Here is a 26,319-nt window from a genome sequence, read left to right as displayed (position 1 = left end):
AGCTTCCTCCTCCCAGGGGCGTGGCCGAACGACTTCCCCTCTTTTCTCCCCTACCCCCTTCCTCTGCCGGAACCCAGCAGGTTAAAATAGGAGCCTGAGAAACCAAAGTCCAACCCTTTCTTGGCCCCGCCCCCAAACCAATCTCGTTGCCGCACTCAACATGGCGCCGGCGTGCAGTCCTTACGTAGACTAGCGCGGAGCATGCTGGGAGTCAGAGCGCCGCGGCAGTGATGGCGGCCGCCGGGGCTCGTGAGCCTGTGGCGCTTGAGCGCATCGTGGGAGCTCTGAAGCTGCTGCTAAGCCCCGGAGGTACGAGGGCCACGCGGAGCTTCTCTCGCTCCCAAGCCAGGCCGTTTATTCCCTCTGCCCGTTCCTCCCTTCCCCAAGCCCCGCCGTCCTTCCCTCCCTCGTGGCTGGACTGTTGCTGCGGGCCGGCATCCCCGAGGGCGAGGGGAGTTCCGCGGGCCTCTATTCAGAGTCGCCCCCTCGCGGACCGACGGATCGCCCGTAGTGCGAGCGAGCCCGGCAGGAGCCGAGTTCAAATCCTGCCCTAAAAAAAAACAGGCCGAGAGGAAGGAATGTTAGTCATTTCTCGAATTCCCTGTCGTTCAGCAATAGTCAATAATCATTTATAAGGGTTTTCCCCGTGCCGTGCTTCGGTTTTTCTTTGTACCTCCAGAGCCCAGTGCCTGCACCCAGTAGGTGCTTAATAAATGACCGCTTAATAAATCTTTGTTGAATTAAGACTAGTTTGTAGAGTAGCGTAGACCAGTTTGTAGGGGAGGAGGGTTAGGGAAGGGCAGATGTTGGAGATGAATGGAGACAGTTAGATTGGATAGTAACATGTCCATGTAAATGTCACGCATTATTAATTATCATTAATTAGTAATAATAATAATTAATCCACACTCGCCTGTAGGCAATGGGGAGCCATTGAAGGTGTTTGAGTAGGGACCTGAAGATAAAAGCAGTGTTGTAGGAAGATCTGACCAGTAGGTTGGCATGTAGTAAATAAGGATCCGATATTGTGCGTTCTGTTTTGCCTGGAACCCATATTGTCTGTGTGACAGAACGGCCATTTAACTTCTCGATGCTTTAAGCTAATGATGTCAGACTCAATGTGAAAGGAGTCACATCCCTGCAGACCACGTATTGACTTAGAAAACTTATTACATTAACTTCTGTTGTATTTCTATTTATTTTCTTCAATATTTCCTAATTACATTTACATCTGGTTCTGGGAATGTTATGGGCCTTCAGGCCCCGATTCTCTAGGCTACTCTTGCTGATCCCAGTTGGTGAGGTGAATTTTCCCTGTGTCACCAAAATCATGGATCCTATCCCCCAAAAAGCCTTCTCCAAAAAGGATTTGTATGATATTTTGGAAAGAACAGAGACTTAAGGCATTGTGCAAGTACCATCTCTGAAACTTGACTAATTTTGTAACTTTGGGTAAATTTCTCAAACTGCTTTGGCTTTAGTTTCCTCATCTTTAAAACAGATGTTGGATTAGATGATCTCTGAGGTTCTTCCTAGCTCTTCATCTTGAATCCATTGAGACCAGATGGGAAGTTATTTCAGTTTTCCATGTTTGAAGCCTTAATAGAGTAGGGACAGTGGGAATAGAAAGAAAAGGGACAGTCAGGAAAATGATTGTGAAGGAATGATACTATTAAGTTTGCGCTCACTCAGCAGACATTTCATTAATTTCCTCTTGGTTCCTCAAGAGTTGATAGTTACAGGTTTTTAGGGTTGGAAGGGACTTTAAATATAGTTGCAGCCATGAGATCTCCAAAGGAAAGAATATATAGACCAAAGCAAATTGTTTAGAACAGAACCTTGGGCTTTGCCCACTTCCAGAGAATGGGAATAGGAATGGTATTGCTGTTGTAGAAGACAAAAGGAGTAGTCAGAGGAGTAGGGAAGTGGAGCTGTCCTTTTATTCACTTGTTTCAATCTTGTTCCACTTTCTGTGACCATTTTGGGTTTTCTTGGCAAAGGTTACTAGAGAGGTTTACCATTTTCTTCCCCGGCTCTTTCTACAGATGAGGAAACTGAGGCAAGGGGGTTTAAGTGACCTAACCAGTGTCATATGACTAGTGTCTAAGCCAGATTTGAATTCCTAACTCTGAGCCTGGCACTCTATCCTTTCTACCACCTAGCTACACTAGCTAGTTAGGGGTGGGAGAAGGGCCTTTGTGCAAAATTGGCACTGGGCTAGGGGCTGTGAATATAAAGACAAAACCTAAACCATTCCTGTTCTCAAGCAGCTTAACATTCTAGTAGAGATTCTGCTTCATCTTAGGGTTCTCTTTCTTTCCCTCTTTTTCATGACTCTCATATATAAGCAAATATAAAAAGCTGTTATGCTCAAAGAATTGGTTTCTCTAGATTGTGTTAAGTGGAATCTAAAGATGTTCAAGCATTTCAAATGTGGTATTTTGTGAAAATCTGAGATGTTTATGTAATGATCTTCCCAAGAAGCTCCAAAGTAAATAGCAATTTACCCCCAATTTGGATATCATTCTTTTTTTATAATTATATTTTATTTATTTTTAACATTCATTTATTTTTGTCTCGATTACATGTAAACAAAATTTTTTAACATTTGTTTTTAAAATTTTTGAGTTCCAAATCCTCTTCCTTCCTCACTCCTCCCCCTTTCCCTGAATAGGCAAGCAATTTGATATAGATGATACATGTGTAGTCATGCAAAACATTTCCAAATTGTCCATGTTGTGAAAGAAAATGCATACCTAAAAAACCCCCATGAATAATAAAGTTTTAAAAGAATATGCTTCAATCTGCATTCAGACTCTATCTCTTCTTTCTTTGGAGGTAGAAAAACCCTATGGAATTATCTTGGATCATTGTATTGATCAGAGTAGCTAGGTCTTTTACAGTTGGTCATTGTACAATATTGCTGTTTCTGTGTATGATGTTCTCCTGTTTGAATTTGTCAAAATATTTCAGAGATACCCTGTTTCCCAGAGCTAAGCCCTAGTGAGTAGACCGTATCCTGAGCTTGACATAACAAAAATCCTTTGCACTCAGAATGACATCACCCTCTGGCAAAGTATGTTGCTTGGGCCAGCACCAGGTGTTCCCTGAGGAATTTAGCTCCCTCTATTTTCCAGGTCTATCCATTGCCTATTCACTATTCCTGTTCCTAGTCACTGACAGGTATTGCACTCCTGTTCCTGTCACAATACTTTGATTCTGTCCCCCTCAGGGTGGGTATGATCCCCAAGACTTGAGATTATATTGTTCTCACAAAGCCTGTGGGAATAGTAACTTGAGACCTAAATATGATTGTGTCATAATCCTGCCCATTTATGGTATATAAGACCTGCCTTTGGTCCAACATGTTAACCCCTCCTTCTTAGGAGGGAGGGAGATTTCTGTTTGTCACCATCATTTGCCTCACTCTGGAATGAATTAAACTTCTGTTTGTGTCCTGACTCTCCCGTCTCTGTCCTGCTCTGTTTGATTGGGCTGTATGGCTAGAGTCTGGTGGACATGCTCATTTCATTTTGCATCAGTTCCTGTAAGTCTTCCCAGATTTTTATAATGTGTCCTCCTTGCCTTTCTTGTATCATGATAACAGTCATATAACACAACTTGTTTAGCCTTTCCCTAGTGAATGGGCATTTCCATTTTCCAATTCTTCACTACCACAAAAAGAACGGCTCCAAATATTTTTGTACATATATAGGGCCTCCTTTTTTCTTTCTTTCTTTTTTTTTTTTTTAAATCTCTTTGGGAAACAAACCTAATAGTGATATTGCTGAGTCAAAGGATATGCACGGTTTTATAGCCCTTTGGGCAAAGTTCCAAATTGCTTTACAAAATGGTTGGATCAGTTTGCAACTCTACTAACAGTCCTTCTCCCCCCATCCCCTATCCCATCCATGATTGTCATTTTCTTTTTCTGTCATATTAACCAATCTGATAGATATGAAGTACCACTTCAGTTATTTTAATTCGCATTTCTATAGTCAATAGTGATTTTAAATATTTTTTCATATAACTATAGATGACTTTAATTTTTTCTCCCGAAAATTTCCTGTTCATGTCTTTTGACCATTTGCCAATTGAGAAATGACTTGTATTTTTGTAAATTTCATTCAGTTTTTTATATATTTGAGAAATGAGGCTTTTTTATAACCTCCCCTTTTCCCAGTTTCCTCTTTCCCCTCTAATCTTAGCTTCCTTGATTTTATTTGCGTGAAAAATTTTTAACATTCATTTTTTCAGTTAATAAAACCTTTATTTGTTTTTATTTTTTAAAATAATAGCTTTTTATTTTAAAAACATATAGTGTTCAACATTCACCCTTGCATAACCTTATGTTCCAGATTTTTCTTCCTTCCTTCCCTCTACCTCTTCCCCTAATAGCAAGTAATCCAATATATTAACATTTATTTTTGAAAATTTTGTTATCCAAATTCTTTGCCTCCAGTTCCTCCCTCTCCCATTCAGGAGGCAAAAAAAAAATATGATTATAAATTATACATGTGAAGTCTTATAAAACATTTCCATATTAGCCATGTTTAAAAAAAAGGCAAGAAAGTGAAAAAAGCATTCTTTAATCTGTATTCAGAGTTCATTAGTTCTCTCTGGAAGTAAATAGCATTTTTCACCATATCCTTTTGAATTGTCTTGGACCATTGTAATGATCAGAGCAGCTAAGTCTTTCCCTGCATTATTTCTTATATTGGCTCTCATTTTTAATTGTTTTATATCCTACTTTATCTACAAATAATAATGTTCCATAACAGTTCCTATCTTTGTGAGTTTTTGTTCTTCACCCAACCCCATCAGAAAATATATATATTTTTTTACTTTGCACTTATCATCTCCTCCTCCCAGCTCTATTTTATTGTGGGCTAGAGCAAATCATTTTATATTTCTGGGCTTCAGTTTCCTTCTTTGTAGAATGACATATATGAACGATATAGTTTCTAAAGTTCTTTCCAGATCTTTAGCCTTATGATCCTAAAAGATAAAGGTAAAAGGTAAAATTGCTACTCATTAAAGTAATACATTACTGTGCTTATCCTCAACCAGATTTTCAACTCCCTTAACCAGCAGAGGGCAGAAGAACCCATTTTAATGCTGAGTTTTCTGGCAAACCATGAAAAACTTTTAGTTTTAAATTTTTTTTAAAATTTTAGTGCTGTTTAAATTAGGCCCCTTGTATCCAACATCTTCTTAATCTTAGGCCTTATAAATAGTAATGTTTGTATATTTCTTTTATAGGTCTACAATTTAAGTTTCCAAAGTTTTTATGCTTAAAAGGCAGTCTTCTGCTCTATGGTTAATAATTTTTTTAATTAAAAATTTTTTTTTACTGCTTCATGTCTAATTTTCCTCTCTCTCCCTCTTCTTTTAAAGGATCCGGTTCCAGTTCCCTTCAGATCACAAAACATGATGTGCTGTTGGATACTTTAAAATCTAACTTGTCAGTGTTGGATAAAAAGTTTGAGGAGGATCCTCAGTGGAAGGAACTGAAGAGCTTGCGAGATGAAATTGCCGGGAAGGCAGAATGGTTGCAGAACTCTGTGGATGTCACCTGGAGTTTTACTTCTCAGCTCTTGGTTTTACTCTTATGTCTAAAACAAAGCATGGTCCTGCTGGCCGCTAATTTCCAGCCATCCCAGCCAAATCCCAGAACTGCAGAAGCTGCTCCTGCCCTAAGTCCTGATACACTTAGTGTCTATCAGCAGAAAACCGTTCAGTCGGCTTTGCAGTTTGTGGTAACCTTGGGCATCTGCCCCTTCCTTTTGACTGGTGTTGGAATACCCTTGCGATGCCGGACAGAGTTCGGTGCTGTTATTCAAGATGTCGTCTCCTTTGCTGCTGCCCCCAGCGCGATTCATAGACTCTATACAACCTGCATGCTACTGCTGGATATTGCAAAACATGTGTTTCTGGGGAGTCTGATTCTAAGTCGCCACTTTGGAGACATTGCAGCGGGGCTCTGCCAGCTAGGGTTCTGCCCCATGAAAAGAAAAGATGAACCAGCAAAGCCTGGGCGAGAAGTGAGTATATAAAGAACGTGGGAGGAGGGGGAGAGAGCAGGTTATGAATAGTGCCATCATGGTACTCAGCCCAACTAGCACCTTTACTAGTGAGTCCGGGAATGTTTCTGAGAGATAGACCAGCCATGGCTACCATTCTCAGATTTGTACAAGTAAATCCTGTGTAGGGGGAAATGTGCTGTGATACTGATTGAGCCTCACAATGTGCTTTCAATTTTTACAAATTAGTCACAATGATGGCATTAAACTCTTAATTATAAAACATTAAATGAGAAGGCAGCATCAAGGAAAATCTTAATATAATTATTTTATAATTTGTTTACTACATGTTTACTACATAGAATAAATATCAATATTAATTGAATATCAATTGATCAATAATCAAATAAGAAGAAATTATTGAAGAAAATCAATAATCAAAACATAACATGATGGACTTGAGTTACATTAGGTTAGAGAGTGGATGCAAACTTAAAGAAAGGTAGCACTGAGGTACATGAGTAGAGAAGTCCGTGTGGCTTTGGGTAGCTTATGACTGGATTGGCTATCTGTTATTTTAGTCCTTCTGCTGGGGACAGCCACTTCTCTGTAATCCCTGGGCAGCTGAAACAGCACCAAGCTTTTTTCTCAGGAGCATTAAGCCTGGCTTCTGCAGAGCTTCCCAGTCTGCTACCCTGGCATAGTATGGAAGCGGTGGGATGCTTTTTAAGTGAAAAGTAGTTCCTTTCAAACCTGGAGTCTCCAGAGACCTGTTGTCTTTGCACTTTGCGATACTTTCTCTTCTCCCCAGTTCAGAATGGTGCTAAGGAACAAGTTCCACCTTTCCTTATCCAGCTCTTCAACTTGTACCAGGATGCTGCTTTCTCTAATCAGCTCCTAGCATCAAAAGTCTGTCTCTCGTCAACTGTTCTCATCTGTGTTCAGCTTCTCTCAGCTTCTCAGATCCACTGGACAGTGTGTTATCTTCTGTCTTCCAGCTTCTATTGTCTTGCTTCTATGCTCAACTTCTCTTGTGGCTTCTCAGGCTTCATCTCTCTAGATTAGGTTGGAAACATAAGATCCATAGTTCTGTCAGTCAGGACACAAACAGTGAATATACAGTAGTTCCATAATCCTAAAATAGCCTTTTGAATCATTTCCCAGAAATAAATTTCCAAGTCCTAAAAACAGCCCTATGTGAATTAACTGCTGGGACCACCATCTTACAGCCACTCAGTACTCCAGCCATGAGGAATGTGCTTACACCTGATTCCAGAAACTTCTTTATCTTTCCTTAAAAAACAATCTGAAGATCAATTTTCCTTTCAGGTCTTTTTTGAGAATTCTCTTATTCTTTGCAAGCTCCTTTTTCAGTTTCTCACCCAAATGACCTTTCCTTTCTTCCTTCTTTCCTTCCTTCCTTCCTTCCTTCCTTCCTTCCTTCCTTCCTTCCTTTCTTTCTTTCTTTCCTTTTTTTTTTTTTAAACCTTTTCAATAAATAAAATGTCCACAAGAGAAAGAAGTATTTCACATGGATAATAAATTTAAAAAAAGAATCATTTTAAAATACATCTTCTGGAGTAAGGACCATTAATGTCTTATAAAATCTTAGAGCTGTGGCTTAGGCATACTGCTCTGAAAATTGAAAACAAAATAAGACACTTAAGAGAAATGGATCCTCTTATAGAAGTTTTCAGATATTAGTTGTTGACTCTTTATGAATTGAAAGATCACATCTTTCTATTATGCCCTAGTTAGTGATGGGAAAGTTGTCTTTTATCAATTTGATGACACATTGATGGAATGACTAGTGCAAGATATTTTTTGGAATCTTCTAGTTTCTATTAACCAATCAGCAAATGTTCATTCATCACTGCTCCACATACTTAATATTGCTTCAGGTGTCATGAGGAATAAAGAAATAGCATAGTTTATTTTCAAATAGCTTACAATATATTTGTCAAAAGAAGGTTACATATACATATATTATACATAATTTACATATACAATAGGCTATATACACAAATACATATACACATACACATATACATTGCCATCTTTTTTTTTATTATTGAAATTTTTAAACTTGTTTTTAATCTTTTCTTAAAGATTCTATTATTCTTGTACAGGACTTTAAACTTATTTAAAGTTTAAATGTATATAACATTAACTCAATTTATAGTATGTTTTAAGGCTTATAGAGTGCTTTACAAAGTTTATCTCATTTGATCCTTATAAATAATCTTCATTTTATATCTGGGGAAGCAAAATTAGGCTAAATTACTTGCCAAGGGTCATACAACTAGTAAAGTATTAAGGCTGAATTTGGACTTGATTCTCACTCAAAGTCCAGCATCTCATGGCTCTGTGAAGTCTGAAAAATCTAAAAGCAGTATTTTTCTTAGGCATTTAGCTAAGAGACATTGCCTTCTAGTAAGTCATTCCATTATTATTAATTATTACTTCTGACAATGACCATTACTGGCTCTATCCAATTAAAGCCTGTGTTTAGTTCCTTGGCAGCTAATTTTGAAAATCCTGCCTGTTCTTCCCAGAGCCTGATGGACATCCAGTGTTAGGCCCATAAGGGCTGCTGGCCTGGCCATATCGGAGAGGAAGGGGCAGGGTGGAGGAAGAGCAGGAGCAGGAGCAGGAGAGAGGGTAGGAAGGGAGGAGTAACTTGTGCCCATGGGGAGGAGGAAAGGCCGAGGATAGACCGCAGGGTTGCTCAGGGCACTTCTCTGTGGCCCGCAGGTCATGATGGCCATGGGGACAGGGAACTGAAACTTACTGCTTGGCTGTGTTATGAGGTCAGTAGACCACTAGAGGGAGACAGCACTTTATTGCAGCTCCCAGGGGCTGGAGCAGAATGGCTGGCTATTTTGTTGAGAAAACCTTGACTTTTGTTTTTTAGGGTCTGAAGGAAGAAGAGAGGGGCCGAGCAAGAGAAGCCTTGCAGAGCATTTTGGATCAAGTCTACCAGCCCCTGGTTGTTCGGGAGCTGATTCTTCTCCAGGGAGGAGCTCACCAGGTGCTTAGACTGTAGCCTGGGAGAACGGCTAATGGGCATGTGTGCTGGGACTTTTATCCAATGGGGAATTAATAGGAGATCGCATAATTGGAGTGCTATGATTAACAATTTATAATTTAGCGAAGCTGCCTTACCCTTCAAGGTCACTTGATGGTATTTATTTAACTTGTTCCAACAAAGAGCAAAGGACAGGAAACTTGAAACTAATTAAAATGGAATCTTCTTTTAGATGACTTAGAAAGGATGTAGATAGGAGAACTTTTCCCCAGGGGAATATCAGGACCATTAAAAAAAAAAAAGACATTATCAAGATTTTTTATTTAAAATTGAATTATCACCAAAATGAAATCTGTTTTTACAAAGTTATTTTCAAACAATAATTATTTTCTGGAAGCATTTGAGGATAACAGTCTAATGGGGTGTTTGGCTGCATTAAAAATGAATAATTAAAAATGTGCTTCTCATTATGAGCCAAACACTGAGTTTGAAGAAGGTCCTGCTAAGCCTGAGATATTTTTCCTTATTGATTTCTGAGCCCCCCCAAATATTCTTTTGTTATATTATTTAATGGAAGGAATTTGTAGTTGATTAGGTCTCTTTATTTTTAGTTCCTAAATATGTTAATATGTTTAGATGAATACAAATTGGAGTGGTAGGCATTTTGCCCAGAGAATGGTTTACTTCTGCATTTGATAATGCCATTGCTCAGTAAATGAAAGTTCTTTGTTTTATTGAGGATGAAAAATGAGATTACTGATACTAAAATTAAATGATTTAAAATTCATTTTTCTTGTTTCCACTTCCAAGTGGAAAAAATTTTAAAATAAAAACTTTTATAACAAAAAATGCATAGTCCAGCAAAACAAATTCTTGCATTTACCATGTCCCAAATTAAAATATATCCCATTTTGCTCCTCTGTGCCAGGTATGCTTCATCATTAAGCCACTGGAATTGTGGAGTATTCTCGTGATCAGTGCTTTTAAGCCATTTAGAATTGTCTTTATAGTGTTATTGTTAGGGAAGGACAACTACCAATAACTTCATGGTATAAATTGTTCTCCTTTTTCTTCTCCTTTCACCTTATGCCAGCTCATACTTAGCAGGTTTCTCTGAAATGCTCCCTTTTCATCACTTTTTTACAGAATCATTATTTTCCATCATACTCACTCACTATAACTTTTTCATTCATTCCTCAATTGATGACACTACCTGAGTTTCCAATTCTTTGCTGCTACAAATATTTTTGCATAATTGAGCCCCTTTCCTCTCTGCTCTCTTTAGGGTGTTAGCCGAGTACGGCCATCAATAAGCCAGAAAATTAATATAGCTTGGTAACTTTTTGGGCATAGTTCCGAATTGCTTTCTAGAATGGCTAGATTAGTTCACAGTTCCCTGAATAGTGCATGAAGGTAATTGTTTTCCCACAGCGCTAACAACGTTTATAATTTTCTTTTTTCCTCAACTTTGCCAATCTGATAAGTATGAGTTTGAATCTTAGAGTTGCTTTCATTTTCATTTTCTAATCATTAGTGGTTTAGAATATTTTTATATGGTTATCAATAAATTGGATTTATTCTATAGAAAATTGCTCATTCATATCCTTTGAGAATAAGAGAAGCTTTCACTAATTTCTATAAAGCGTTTTTGTTGTTATTGTTATTACTTTTTGGATTTTTGAAAAGAATGTTGCTTTATTTGCTGTATACAAAGCATCTCAAAAGTCTCCATGCTGCTTTAAGCCTTTAAACTATTGAAGCTGACATTTGCACAGAGACTTTTGGGACATTTTGCACATCTCCTCTTTCTGTATTAGGATACAATGAAATATTTTCTAAATTTCACATCTCACTATTATTTTTATAACATTCTAAAGATATATTTTCCCCATTCCTTCAGACATCCTCAGATACGAAAATGCCAGCTAGTAGTCGGGCTCCAGCCTGGCTCCGACGTCTTTGTGGACAGCTGCTTTCAGAAAGGTTGATGAAACCCCATGGTGTTCAGGCTGTGGTCCGGGGCATTCTGGAAGGAGCTGGTGGTAAGAAATCAGATATTTCCACTTTATATTCCTTTTCTTTTGAGTTCATTTGTGAGATAGATCAGCATTTGTCCAAGAGTAAGTGCAAGAAAACTAACTGAAATAATTCATTTTTGTACTTGGAGGTGGCAGGTTGGGAGTTCACCCGGATTTATTGTGTTTCTAACACATATTTACCATCTGTGGGACAAGGAGCAAATCATTTAATCTCACTGTGTCCCAGGCAGTTTCCCAAGTCTGTAAGTAGGAGGAGGCAAACTACGTCCTGTCTGTTATTGTAAAGACAATAAGACTTTATTTTAACAACTATTCTTAGTTTAGGAGTCCAAGAAATAGGCAAAGGGCTTGATAATACATTGCTGATATCCATTGGTAAAGGTATTTTTTTTTTACTTTAGGAGTTCTCCATGCTTAGAAAATCATGGTTTGAGATAAAGACCAAAAAAAAAAAAAAAAGAGTTCCTATTTTATGGTATTTCATTTTTCTGTTATTAATCTAAAGCTATCATATATAATCTGTTTGGGCACACTATTGTAGTAGTAATAAATCTGGATTTCATTTTCATCTGTGCTATCTCTTAGCTGTGTTGCTCCAGATAGTCACCTAACTTCTCTGAACCTGTTGTGCCCACAGAATAAATCTTGCTCTGCCTATTTCCCAAAATTGTTGTGAGGTCATTTATGTGAAATTAGTATCTATAAACTGTAAGGTGTAAATATAGAATATTCTTTAAATGAGGTTTACCACTCTTGTTGTTCATTTATGTCCAAATCTCCATGGACCAATTTGGGAGTTTCTTGGCAAAGATCCTGCAGTGGTTGGGCCTTTCCTTTTCCACCTCATTTTGCAGATGAGGAAACTGAGGCAGGCAGGATTCAGTGACTGGCCAGAGTGACATTCATTCAGCACTCCCTGCACTGTGGCGCCACCTGACTGCCCATGCTTACTACCGCTGCTCATAAGGTGGAGAGCTGGTGTTGCAAATAGGGAAGAACGGAGGAGAAAGGCTGAGGGGAGAAATGCAAGCAAGCCTTTGAGAGGTCTCTCCTCCTTCAAGCTCTAGGTGGTGCTAGAGAGTCAGCTCTTCAGCTCCTGCAGAAGACAGTCTCTAATCAGCTCTCAGCATCCCTTCTTCCAGTCCTGTCAGTTCCCTGTATCAACTGCAGACCCTCAGAACTATTTGTTTTTCTCTGTGTTTCATGCAAATGTCCACCTAAGAAAGGGGCAGCATCTGCCCCTTATACTCACCGAACAATAGGGGAGCAGATATTAATATACAATGCCAAAGCAATTCATTTCACAGACATTCCAGGGCATATTGCCAAAGGAGCTGTGAAATTCTTTTTAAAAAAGCCCTTATTTGTACAAGGGTGCTAAATATGACATTACTTCATGACTAAAGAAGCAGTTCTTTTTCAGTTCAGAATCCTGAAGATTCCTATGAGAATGGGGTGAATATTTATATTCTACTAATCTCCTTAGTTACATTATTTTTGATGGATAGAAATTAAATACTTTGTTGAGTAAGTAGCTTTTGATGATTTTAAAAACTCTCCAGTAATTAAATAAGAGGGAGGTCTTAGGAGTAGCAAGCTGCACTTGACAAAAGTGGGAAACTATAAATGTGCTGTTGCTTACCCTGTTGTGCATCAAGGAAGGGTTAGTGGCCGATGAAATAAGAAAAAGTCAGTGTTGGCATGCATTGCATTAGGCAAACAGATTCTACACTTTGATAAATGAACTTCCCTTTGAGCCTCAGAGTCTTTGGTCTTAAGTAAGTTCCTTGAGTTTATTTGATGTTTTCATCTATTGAGTACAGCTGGAGCAGCTGGTGGAGCTGGTGCTGAGGCAGTTGCTGCTGACTGGAAGAAGTGTGACATGGTGGCTAAGATTCTGGCCTCCTGTCCCCAACAGTCCCTTTCTTTAGAAGCTTACTATCAGCAAATCTCCCCTCAGGTAAGTCATGATTACATTTTTACCTCTAGAAGGCTCTTATTCTTTTCTTGAAAGGAGCTTTTAGCATCTCTGTGTATCTTTTGATGGGCTAGAGGAAAAAGTGGGATAATATTTTAGTCTGTTGTGAAAAGGCACTCTCTCTTTGGATTTAAATGGATTCCTTTGGGAGGTTGGCCACTAGTTGAGAACCCACAATGTGACATATTGAAGGGCTGATTAATTTTTCTTTGGGGTTAGAAGGTGAAATGGAAGTTGTTATCTTATTCCTGATCTTTTGAATGTAGAGATGAAAATTTCCTTTCACTAGATTGAATGATCATTTTGCATCTGCAGGAGTCTGAAGAGTCATAAAGCACTACAGTGAACTGTTAGTTGAAATTCAAAGCTGTGCTCTTGGGGTGCTCTGTTCTCCAGGGTTACCTTGTACTGAAGAATATGCTTACAGACAAAATAGAAAAATCTGATGCAAAGTTGTTAAATGCATGAATTATATATATATATATGTGTGTGTGTGTGTGTGTGTATATGTATGTATGTATGTGTATATATATATTTGACAATGAAGATAAAGCTAGCAGTTTCTAAACAATGACTAACAACTAAAGTAGCTTGGGTACTTAAAAATTTATTAATAGTCTCTTTGGGACACCTCTGGTAATCAAACAGCCACTGGTTACTCAAAGGCTCTAGTAGCTTGAAGATCTGGAATTTTTCAGTGATTTTTCTGATGTCTCTCTTTTTTCCCTTTCAGATTCTAGATTTATTGCACATTCAGGATAAATTGGTAGCCCGGCAATTTCAGAGAGTTGCCACCACAACCTTCTTGACCATGACAAGAGAACACCCTCAATTAGCTAAAAAACACTTGATTCAGCCAATGTTAGAGCCAATTCATCGTTGTTCAAGTATGGCAGGTAAAGGATTGATGAAGTTGGAATTACCAGCCAGAAGAAAATTACCTGTTATTTCTATTTCAACTACAGCATACAACCTTGGGAGTTATCCTTCACTTTTTTGGATACTTTTTAAAAAAATGCTGTCAGTTCCCACTGTCTTTTTCCAAATAGAATTCTTATTTGTTATGAGAAAGTAGAGGGAAGCAGAGTAATGAAACACATTGACCTTGTCTGTCTTTTTGTGAAGAGGAAGGAAGGCACATTTATTCGTTTATTTATTACTTATCATAATTTATATAAATATACATATACTTTAAGCATTCTTAATAGTATTTTATTTTTTTCAATTAAAAATGTAAAGATAGATAGCTTTCAAAATTCATTTTTGTAAGATTTTGAGACTCATATTTTTCTTTTCTTTCCTTTCTTCCCTCCTTCTCATGGCAGTAAGCCTATCTGACCTAGGTTATACATGTACAATCATGTTAAACATTGGAAAGCACATTTAATCATCAGTCCTCTATGATGACAGCTGGTTACTACATTGATTAGAGCTCCAATCATTTTTATTCCTTGCATTACTTTGTTCATTGTGTAAATTATTCTGCTTTTTCTTATCCTTCTGTTTATACTGCTTAAGTTTATCTAAATTCTTCATATTTATCATTCCTTAAAGAAAAAGAAAAAGAATCCATCATATTTGCCTCTTACTTTTTTTTTGGGGGGGGGGAGTCACTTTCTTAATTTTTTCCACTTTGTTACTACATAAAGTGCTGCTCTGAATACTTATCAATATTACAGGACCTTTCCTCTGTATTTGGCTTCTTTGGGATAAGTGTTAAGTATTGATATATTACAAGGTAAAAATATGTGTATTGCCAGAACTTTCCATGGTAGTTAAGTTTAGCCAATGGCTAAAATAAGAGGTCACATGAATAGAATTTAAAAGGTCTTGAGGGAGCTTTGATGGGAATGTTTGGTAGTGGTCTGGAAGTTAGTCAAACACGTAAAATAGAGCTAATTAGGCTTGTCCTAATCCACAGGACTCTTGTGCAGAAAAAGCTTTGTAAACTTTAAAGCACCACTTACATTAGTTATCATGGTGTGGTTCAAGAATGGATTAAATTAATTTTTAAACTCCCTAGGAGTTTTAATGTCCATTTTTCATGTTTGATTTCTGTGAAAGGCAGTGTCCTTATGGATAGAGAACAGATTTGGAAATCAAGAAGACTTAGATTCAAAACTCTCCCATAACCCTACAGGAATGCTTTGGGCACCTTCTTAAGACTGGAGGTTGTAGAGAAGGAGCTAAGCTGCACTGATAGAGGAAGTTCCTTCTTCTGTGGCATTACAGGTCCAGCCCAAGTCCTGTCCCTGATCTTGCATGTCTTCCCCAAGTCTGACACAAGCTCGCAGAGAACAACAAAGTGTATATTAACATACAATTAAATTTTGTTTTTTAAAGCTATTTCTCCTTGTTCTGGAAGCTATATGTAATATAAAACAAAACAAAATTTTAATGAAAAATAGTCAGTTTTTGGTCTACCTTTTACCCTGGCTGGCTCTTGGTGGGCAGGCCCCTGTCTGTCTGGCTCCTTCCAGAATCATTCCTATTGGGATGGGAGAGAGCTCAGGTGATTACAGTTTATCCTCCTTTCTCTTATTTTCTCTTGTTTCTGGATCCTTCTGGATGGGGGTCTTTGCTCCACATTTTACTTGTCTCACAGAAGCCACGTAAGGCCAAACTAAACTTGGATAGCTAAACAACTTCTTTGGTCTCTCTTTCCTCTTCTCTTCTTTCTGTGGAAGATTGTTTATTTGCTATTGAATATCCCTTTCAGGAAGAGCTTATCTAAGGAGAGATTGCTCTGCTTCGGTTTAAAGAAGGAACAATTTGACATTTTGGTTGAATGAAAGAGTTTGTTTTACAAAGTCATTTTAGCTAATAATAATGATCAGTAAACCAGTCATATCATTTTAGCCTAATAATAATGCTCAGTAAACCAGTCATATCATTTTAGCTTAATAATAATGATCAGCAAACCAGTCATTTCTTATTATTGATTAAAGAAATATAATAATTCACAGACATGGGAGATAGTTTTTGAGTGAAAAATGTGAATTATCTTAAAAGAAAAGTAAAATGCCTAAAATCAACTAAGTGGCACAGTTGATTGAGCGCTGGATCTAAAGTCAGGAATACTCATTGTTCTAGGTTTGATGCGGCCTCTGACACATGCTAGCTGTGTGATCATAGGCAAGTCACTTAAATCCATGTGCCTTAGTTTCTTCATCTGTAAAACGAGCTGGAGAAGAAGCCATCTAAGTATCTTTGCCCCCCAAAATAAGAAAAATGGAGTCACAGTCAGTCAGACACAACTGAATAACAACAGAAATGTTCTTTTCAGAACCAGAGTTCTAGACTCTTAGTTTTTATGTTCACATAAGCAAATAGTGCAACAAGCCTATGGGGTGTTTTTAATGAATAAACATTTGTTAGAATAGAATAAGCTTAGTGATTCAATGACCAAAGGACAGGACTTGACATAAGGAAAATTGAGTTCAAATCTTGCCTCAGATTCTTACTAGTTTGGGGAGCCTCAGTTTCTTGATCTGAAAAATGGGAAGAAGAAAAAAAATAACAATGTCTACATTACAGGTTTGTTGTGAAGAAGCACTTTGCAAACCTTAAAGCATGATATAAATGGTGGCTATGGTTATTATTACTATGACTACCACAGCTTGTGAGTAACTAATTAGTTCAATTGGTTTGAACATTGAGTTAATGAGGCCAGAACTGTCGGTCTGATTTCTCTGTAGCTCATTTAATTTCATTCTTTTCCATAGTCACAGGCCTTGTTTCACGGTCAGTGCTTTTGATTACATGGGTGACTAAGAAAAAGTGTAACTTGACTCATTATCACTTCTAAAAGTAAAATACACTTATAAACCAGGATTTTATGTAATTAATATATGCTTTCTTTTTTCAGGAACATGAGGTTGTTAGGTCAGATTTTTTGAATGCTGTCATTTTGGGGAATGGCAGTTATGTAGACTGGCTGATTTTGACTGCTACTTATCATCTCATTGTTGTAGTAAAGCTTTTTTGGATAAAAGCAGATCCTTATTGTTATTTTTAAAAATTGGTTTTATTGATATCTTTTGTTTTAATTTCAGTCATTTCTAGATATACTTCTTTCCAGCTCCAAACTCTGCCCCTAGAAATTGAAACCTCCCTTATAACAAAGAATAATATTAAGCAAAAATAATTGATACAGTGATTGTATTTGACAGTATGTACAACATTTTCTTTTCATAGTCCCATGTGGTTATTGTATGTGTGTGTATGTAGACACACACACACATATTTAAATTATATATATATATATATACACTTATTTTTAAGCTTCTTACTCATCCTCAAATTAAAAAAGAAAGAAAAATTTGATCTTTATCAAAAATGAGCACTGTCAGAGCAGAACAGATCCATATGGTTGCCATCCAAAATATATGTATCATTTTGTACCTTGAATTAGCAGGACATGAGTAGCATGCTTTATGATCAGTCTTAATGAAGATAATAATGAGATGGGAGATTTGTAAAGTATTTAGAACAGTGCTTGTCTGTATAATACACATTTAATAAATAATGCCTTTTTCTTCCCTTCTCCCCTTTAAAGTTTTAGTTAGTCATTGCATTGATTAGCATTCCTAAAAATTTTTTTAACAATCTTATTATTGGATAAATTGTTGTCCTAGCTCACTTTATTCTTCATCAATTTCTTTTTTATCCTCCCAGGCTTCTCTGAAGTCATCTCTTTTGTCATTTCTTATGGTGTGAGTATTATTCCATTGTACTTGTAAAGCACAATTTTGCTGCATTGTACTTCCCCTTCATTTCTAGTTCTTTGGTAAAAGAATTGCTATAAATATTTGGGTCTTTGGGGCAAAAGATATTTGATCATAATGGTTTTTCAGTTCTTCCCAGTCCAATTTCCTTTTAGTGTTCTTTATATTGCTGTAACCAATGTGAATATTGTTCTAATTCAGCTCATTTCACTGTCTCACTTCATATTCTTCCCCATCTTTCTCTGAATTCTCATATCCTCCATCTCTTGCAACACTGTAATATTCTATTACAATTGTAGATCATATTTTGTGCAGTGATTCCCCCATCAGTGAAATTCCTGTTTATTTATAGTTCTTTGCTTCTACTAAAAAGTGCTTCTCTGATTATATTGGATTATACTAGACCTTTCTTTATACTTTTTGCTTCTTTGGGGTTTATGTCAATAAGTGGGCTCTCTGGGTCAAAACGTTTAAAATAGTTTAGTCACTTTTCTTGCATAATTCCAAATTAAACTCCAGAACATTGGCGTTCCTCTCCTCACATTGTGTTAAGATGCCGGTCTTCCTACAGCTTCTCTTCCATGACTTGATAGGTTTTTGGGGACATCCTTGCCAATTTGAAGAGTATAAGGTGAAATAAAGTATTTTAATTTATATTTCTCTTATTAGTGATTTGAACTGTGTTTTTATACAATCCATTTGTGGTTCTTTTCAAAACTGTTCATATCTTTTCATCATCTCTTTATTGGGAAATGGCTCCTGGTTTTATTATGGTTATGTCAACTCCCTCTATATCTTAGATGTCAGACTTTGATCAGAGACATTAAAGTTAGACCTTTTTAACTCCAGGTAACCTAAATGTTTTGTGTTCTCTGTGTTTGTAATCTCAGTTCAGTCGATCAGTCAGTCAGCATTTAGGTTCCTTGTCTGAGTCAGTCTGGGGCTGGGGAGAACAAAAATCAGAAGTGGTTCTTAGACTCCCAGTGAAGGATCTTGTGTTCTCTTGGGAGAAATGATGGGAAGAAGATTGGATTTTGGGGGAAAGAACATGAAAATGATCTTCCTTATACTTTTAAGTATTCTGTGTATGGGGACAGCTAGATTTGCTCAGTGGAAGTCAGAATAACCTGAGTTTAAATCTGGCCTTAGATACTTGATACTTACTAGCTGTGTGACAGCTAATAAGTCACTTTACCAATTGTCTTGCAAAAGAAAAAATAAATAATTCAGTCTATAGTTGTGAGAATACTTAATCTTGTGCTTTAATTTTTTAAAAAAATAATATATAATATGATCTTTTATATTCAGGTTACTTATCCACATGGAACTCTGGAGGTATTAGTCCTAACCTCTTTATATCAAATGATTTTCCAGTTCTTTTAACCGTTACTTATCAGCCAGAGGGGCCTTCCCTGCAGTGATTTACACTCTAGTGTTCTATCAAATACTGGACTACTATTTGGAATTGCTTTTGTTGAGACTTCTTAATTAATGAGTTATAGAGGTTTTATCTCCCTGTTTATGTTCTCCAGAGTTGTTACCAGAGCTGGAATTACATCCAGGAACCATTGTGGTAAAGGAGGAAGAACTTAGCCGCTGTTTGGAAGATGCATTTAAGGTAAGTAATTCCATAATAAGAATTCATTTTTGGATAATACCAAGATTTGTGAAGTTCTCTCCTAATAAGCAGGTGAAGTAGGTATTCTGAGTGTTTTTATGCCTGTAGATTCAGAGAGATTGCTGATTGCTCAAGACAGTGACATGGCACAGGAGATAAAGCACAGATCTTAGAGTTAGGAAATTGGGAATTCAGGTTCTGCTTCAGTCTTTGACCAGCACTGTGACCTGGCCGAGTCACTTAATCTGTTTGCCTCAGTTTCCTCAGCTGCAAAATGGAGTTTCATAGGGTTGTGTAAGGATCCAATGAGATATTTGTAACAAGGACTTGTCACAGTTCCTGGTAGTTAATAGGCATCATATATATGATTATTCCCTTCTCTTCCCTTTCCTCTGCCCTCAAACTCCCAAAATCATATAACTAGGGTCAGAGTCAGAATTTCAGCTCTGTACCTTGGTCTGTGTCCTTTTCATTATATAAAACTACAACCCAACCTAATTTCTTCATCTGATTTAGAAGTCCAACTTTCAAGAAAATACTTTTGTCTTTTTTCTTAGGACAATGAGAATAAGGGTTGCCACCTCTAAATCTCACACTGTCCCTGAGATATGAACTCTGTGAAACTATTCTTTTTAGTGACATCATTAAGACATACCTGGTTTGTGTGTGTGGGTGATTTATCTTTAATGAGAGAGCTTAATACACAAATATTAACAAAATCTAATAATATAAATAATTTCATTGTGCCATTTTCTTTTTTGCAATATACATGCAAGCATGTTTTGATCTATAAACAGTATGAAAGTATAACCTTGATTCACTGGAATGCTTAAGGTATGGATCTGTATAACTAATAGCTCATGTTTAATTTTTCTATAGAAATGCCTATTTTAATAATACTTTTCCTGTTTTTCTTCTAAGGAGGCTCACAACATTGATTAAAGCACTTTCAGTGAAATGCAAACTTGAACTCTGTCTTGTAGTCTGATTTTTAGAATGTGAATTTCTGTTACATGAGTATCTTATGGGACTTGCCAGAGGGATTTTATTTATTGTTGAAGTCTCCTTTATATTCTGTTAAGAGTTTATTGTGAATGAAGTTTGAGAATAAGCTGGTGAATTTTGAGAGTCCACATTACAGGAGTTTTTGTTGAAGCTTGGAAAGACAAGTTGGAGCCATGTTTGTAAAGGACTTTAAATGCCCAAAGAAGGCATTTATATTTGTTTCTAGAGATCATAAAGGGCTACTGGAGCTTATAGAGCCAGTAGTAACTGAGTTTAAACTGTGACTTAAGATCACTTTGATAGCTGTGGATTGGAGAAGGCAGAAACTTTGGGCCAATTAAAAGGCTATGACTAGAGCCCAGGTGAGATATGATGAGGGTCTGAACTAGGTTGGTGGTCCAGTACTAGAAGAAAGGGAATTGGTGGGATTGGATTAGTTGATTAGAATTCAAATTATTTTCTTTTTAATTTTTATTGATTTTTGTTGTTGTTGTTGTTGGGGAGATAGCGTTTTGTAATGGATGGAAAGCTGACTTTGGAGCTAGGGAGTCACTCTCCTAATCAACCTATGCCCCAGGTAACTCTTTAAAATAAAAGTAGCAGGCAGATGCCAGTTTGAATTGCCATAGGAATAGAATCATAAATCCAGTAGAGAAAGAAAAGTTCTGTTTGTTACATTGCCTTAATTTCTGAATAATACCCTTCTCCCCCTTCTTGGAAAGTGACCCTTTGCAACAAAGAACAAAAAAATCAAGAGAGGGAGAATGTTAGGATTCTTACAAGGTGCCAAGTCAGTGGAATTGATGAGATAATGATTCTATAATTTATATGTTTAGTACTTATTATAATTCCACAAGATTCACACCTTTAAAAGAACATATATAAGAAGGAGCTCTCAGGGCCAAAGGACAGAAGCCCACTAGAAGCTCATTTGGAGGAAGCTAGAGGCAGAAGCTGGCAGAGGCAAAGGACTAGTGGCAGGAACCAAGGAGAGAGATAGGCCTCTAAGAAAGCTAACTGGGCCCCAGGAAGGAGACAAAACTTAAAAGGAAACAATAAAGGATTTGGACTTTAACTCCTGGCTGCATTTGGGGTGATTTGCTGAACTGAAACTAAGGCTGCCTCCAGAAGCCCCCCAAGAAACCTGCTCCCAGAGAACTTTATATTTTAGAGAAGAATATTACAAGAGGAAAAGGCAGTTCAGTAAAATTAGCCAATATATCAACTAAGCCTATTTGAACAAAATCAAAATTAAGACATATAAAGTATTTGTTATCAAAAACAATTAATATAGATTATAATCAAAGAGAGAGAATTTGAGAATTACTTGATTGCCTGAAAATCATCTCCAAAGAGAAAACATGAATGTAGTATTTTAAGAAATCATAAAAGAAAACTGCCCAGATTTCTTGGAATCAGAGGTCAAAGTAAAAGTAAAAAGACTATACTTGCTCTCTCCTTAAAACACACACACACACACACACACACTCACTCAAATTGAGAATATTCAGGAATGGCAGCAAAACTCCAGCGCTTCCAGATCAAAGTGAAAATGCTACATAGTCAGGTTCATATGGCAAGATTATACAGCACCTGGCAGCTTCCACCTCTAATAGAGGAAAGATTTTTCAGTATTATACTCCAGAAGGCAAAAGAAAAAGATGAAGGGTTTAATGTGAATAACAACACCTATGACATCATAATAAACAATTATAACAGTTCTTGGTACAATCAAGAATAATTAGCCCTGTTAAACTTAGTATAATCCTACAGGGGAAGATGCATCAAGCCAGAATTAGAGAGAATCTTTGAAATGAAAACACAGGAGACAAGAGAAACCTGGTAATATAAATTCATTTGAGTATTCAGATATGATTACATATTAGTAAGTGTTTACATTCTAATAGGGGGAAGAAGATAACTTGGGTTCAGAATTCCATTGTCTTCAAGAGTCATTGAAGAAATAAAGAAAGGCAAACGTAGAGTCTGAGGGTGGTTATAAAGATAGAGAAGGAAGAGAAACGAGAATACACTAGAGAAGAAATGAAGAAGGGGAAGAACTTATTGTTTCTCATGATTAGAGTACAGAATAATAATTATATATAATTTATATTTATTTATATACACACACTATTCTATACATAATGTGTGTGTGTGTGTGTGTGTGTGTGTGTACAAATGTATGTATCAAGACAGAAGAGTGGGAGGAGATCTGATATATCATGAACCTCAATCTTATCTGCACTGGATAAAGGAAAGTTGAAAACACACACACACACACACACACACACACACACATTTTTTTAAGAAAAACATTAAATTCAACAGGGTACTCATCAGGGACAGAGAAAGGGGATCACACTGCCTTAGACGAAGGGTACAGTTGAGAATGAAGTAATCGCAAGTAAAATAAACATCAGCTTTGAAATGTATATCAAAAAAAGGGAGATAGAAAGTATAAGAACCAATAATTGTTATCATGGCTAGTTGAAGAGAAGGAGGCAGAGGAGAGAGATCAGAACATTGTTTATAGATTACTAATATGGATCCTACTGCTTTTCTTTCTCCCCCTCCCCGCCCCTTTTTTTTTTTTTTTTTTTTTTTGCAAAGAGAGAGGGAGAGAAAAAAGGAAAAATTATAAGGGAACTTGCTAGCTGTAAAAAGATTATTAATAGCAATTGTGAATGAATTGAATTCATCGATTAAATAGAGAGTAGAAGAATAGTGAGGAAAGCAGAATATTACAGTGTTATTTACAAGAAATATATTTGGAACATAAAGATTTATGCAGAATTCAAATGAATTGTAACAGAATTTCTTATGCCTCAGACAAATTAAAAAAACAGGAATGGCATAAATATTCATGTTTAAAAAAAATTTAAGCAAGGATATTGCATTATGCTTAAAAGTGCCACAGATAATGAAATAATAGCATTACTTAATATAGTACATGCACTGAATAGCAAAGCATCTATCTAAGTACTTAAAGAAAAAGCTAATCATGTTTCAGGGGAAAGTAGATTACAAAGTATTATAAATGGAAACTTCATTGTACCCCCTTCAGATCTACACAAATTTAACAAAAAGATAAAAAGAAAAAAGTTAGGACTTAAATAGAATTTTATAAAATTAAATATTTTAGATCACTGATGATTACTGACTGGGAATTGAAAACAATATAAATATTCCTCAGCTGTGCATGGTACCTTTACAAAAATTGACCATTAAAGAAAACCTCATAAATAAATAAAATGTCATAAAAATATTTAATACATTTTTTATCTATCACAGTACAATAAAAGTAATCAGTAAGAGCATTTGATTTTCATACTTGAATGGAGGCCAAAAAATATCCTGAAAAATATATAGGTCAAAAAACAAATTACAGAAATAATAATTTTATCAAGGAAAATGATAAGACCAAGACAGTACATGAAAATCTGGAGGAAGTAGGCAAAAGTCATTTTTTTTTTCAAACTGTTTCATCAACAAAAGAGAGAAAAAAAGATCTTTGAATTGAGCATGAAACTAAAAAAATAACTACAGTTATCCCTTCCAATAACTACTCATTCCCAGTTTCAATATGTCAGCATAAAGAGTTAAATGGGAATTTTGGGGGAGTTTTTCGGAAGATGCAGACAATACACAAAAGCCAGTAGACAACACAGAAAAAATTATAGAAACTCAAAAGTACATAACATATATGCATAGTATAATATCAGTATCTTTTCATACCATGATAATTCAAATTTCTTCTTTGATATGAAGGGAGGGCCAAAACATTTTACCTGGATTTTCCAGATCACAGGGATGCTGGGCTTTAACCTCTACATTGTGGAAAGGATAACTATCATTTAAAACCACAACCAAATACAAAAAACAGAAGTTCTGAAAATCAGAGATATAAACGAAGTCAGAAACAAAAAAGCCATTGAACTGATAAAAGTAAGACTTATTTTGAAAAATAATAAAATAAACCATCACCAAATTTGATTGTTTTAAAAAAGAAAGCAAAAATAGTTAACAAAAGAACAGAGAAGTTATTAGAAATAACTTTGCCCAATTACATGCCAACAGAACTATCATTTAATGAGATGAATGAATATTTACAAAAATATAAATAACTCAGATTAACAACAAGAAATAGAGAATTTAAATAACTTAATCTCAGAGCAAGGAACTGAATAAAACCATACATGTATGCTTAAAAGGAAAAAACAAATCACCTTAAAATGATAGGTCTTGTCATCAGGATCTAGAGGTTTGGGTTCTTTTGGAATGTGGAAATTTAGAGAATTGTAATTACAAGTCTAGAAAATTAGTATTTTCAAGATCCTGAAGCCCAGGGCCTTCCAGATAGGTCACATACGAGTGTCTCCTATGCATACAGGCCTAAGATGATTAATTTTGAATATAGAGGTCTGAATAAAAAAAATAGATTACAATTTCCATCAGCAAAATAATATAATTATGATTCATGGGATTTCAAGATAGCTAACCCCTTGAAAGAAGGCAGAATAAAGGAGCTGCCTCCCTTCAGGTGAGCACAGAGGGCTTCCTGGTGCCCTTTGGCGCCTCTGAAGAAAGAGCCACTCCCTCCTCCAGCAATTGCATTTTAAACCTGCCCAGCTCTTAGCTGGCTGTAAAAGCACTTGGTACCACAAAGGGTCTGGAATGTAACAAAACCAGGAAGGAAGTGGAGACAAGTAATTATTCCTTCCACAGGGTTTTGGCAGCTCAGCTGCCATGAGAAAACAGAGGGAGAGTTTATGTTGGGGAAAAAGGTAAATATCGTGCAAAATTCTGCAACAAAGGACACATTGTCTTTGCTCATCGTTTGCTAATACCAAATTATAGACTGTGGCTTCAGAGACAGGAAATTAGGAAAGCATCTCAGAGGGTAGAATTGATCCAGCAACTATGGAACAAGGAGAGGCATTTGATTTGACAGAGATGATTGTGAGGATGTAATGCTATCATTTCCAGCTGTGGTTTTCTTTTGCTTTCTGTGTACCTCTTAGAACATAAGAATTGGACCTTTTTATCCTGTTATTGTTATTTTAACTCAGGATTCATAGCAAATACCAATAAAACACATATCATATAAAATAAGATTATCGCATATACTTTACAAATTAAAAAAAAAAAAGCCTATTGTTCTGTGGTTCTTCCTGAATCTATGTATCTAAAAAAGCTCCATTGTGTGTGTGTATGTGTGTAATCAATGTAGATTATTCTTATTTTGCTATTTTACAGTGTTATTTTACAGATGTAATTCTTATATTTCCATGTTTGTTGCTGACATCACATTTTGGACAGGGGGAGTGGGGGCAGGAGGGGGCTGAATGAATGATGGCAGGGAAACCAATATTTTTTGAGCCAAAAGTAAATGTAAGAAACTATTCCTCTTTTCTACTACTTATAATGTATGTATACATACACATATGTATATACACATATACATAGTATGTATGTATTTATATGTAGCAGTTGCATTGTGTATATGAATGTGGATCACTTTTTTTCAGCATCATAATCTGTTTCATTAATATATCATAATTTATCTAACTCCTCATTTTTGGATGTATGGGTTGTTTCAGAGTTTTCATTTTTTAAATAAGGCTAAAATTATTTTTGTATAACTAGGATCCTTTTCCCCTTTATTTAATGTTATCTTTAGAATAAAGTCCTAAGCAATCATTTTGCTTGGTGAAAGACTACGATCAACTTTGTGATTCTTATCACAAAGATCTTATCACCCATTTCCAGGTTGTCATTGGTGAAACTACAGTTCCTCCCTCAATAATAATACTGATTTGTCCTTAACTTTAATAATATCAAATCAATATACATTGTTATATCAGGTGAATTCAGTGCAAAGATAGAAAAAAGTGCAGGTGG

General features: G+C 36.3%; 1 protein-coding gene across 1 annotated transcript in view; it reads left to right on the top strand.

The window, feature by feature from the left end:
• Positions 1–230: 230 nt before the first annotated feature.
• Positions 231–26,319, top strand: part of TANGO6 (transport and golgi organization 6 homolog) — a 189,721-nt gene continuing 163,632 nt past the window's right edge. Inside the window, exons 1-7 of the mRNA XM_051974727.1 lie at positions 231–309; positions 5,398–6,044; positions 8,938–9,054; positions 10,952–11,093; positions 12,914–13,050; positions 13,802–13,964; positions 19,328–19,413. Coding sequence (XP_051830687.1) covers positions 231–309; positions 5,398–6,044; positions 8,938–9,054; positions 10,952–11,093; positions 12,914–13,050; positions 13,802–13,964; positions 19,328–19,413 — 1,371 coding nt within the window. The remainder of the gene's footprint in view (positions 310–5,397; positions 6,045–8,937; positions 9,055–10,951; positions 11,094–12,913; positions 13,051–13,801; positions 13,965–19,327; positions 19,414–26,319) is intronic.

This window comes from Antechinus flavipes, chromosome 2, assembly GCF_016432865.1.
Source record: "Antechinus flavipes isolate AdamAnt ecotype Samford, QLD, Australia chromosome 2, AdamAnt_v2, whole genome shotgun sequence".
Classification (NCBI taxonomy): domain Eukaryota; kingdom Metazoa; phylum Chordata; class Mammalia; order Dasyuromorphia; family Dasyuridae; genus Antechinus; species Antechinus flavipes.
The sequence above is the reverse complement of the archived record's forward strand: the minus strand, read 5'-3'. Positions and strand labels throughout refer to the sequence as shown.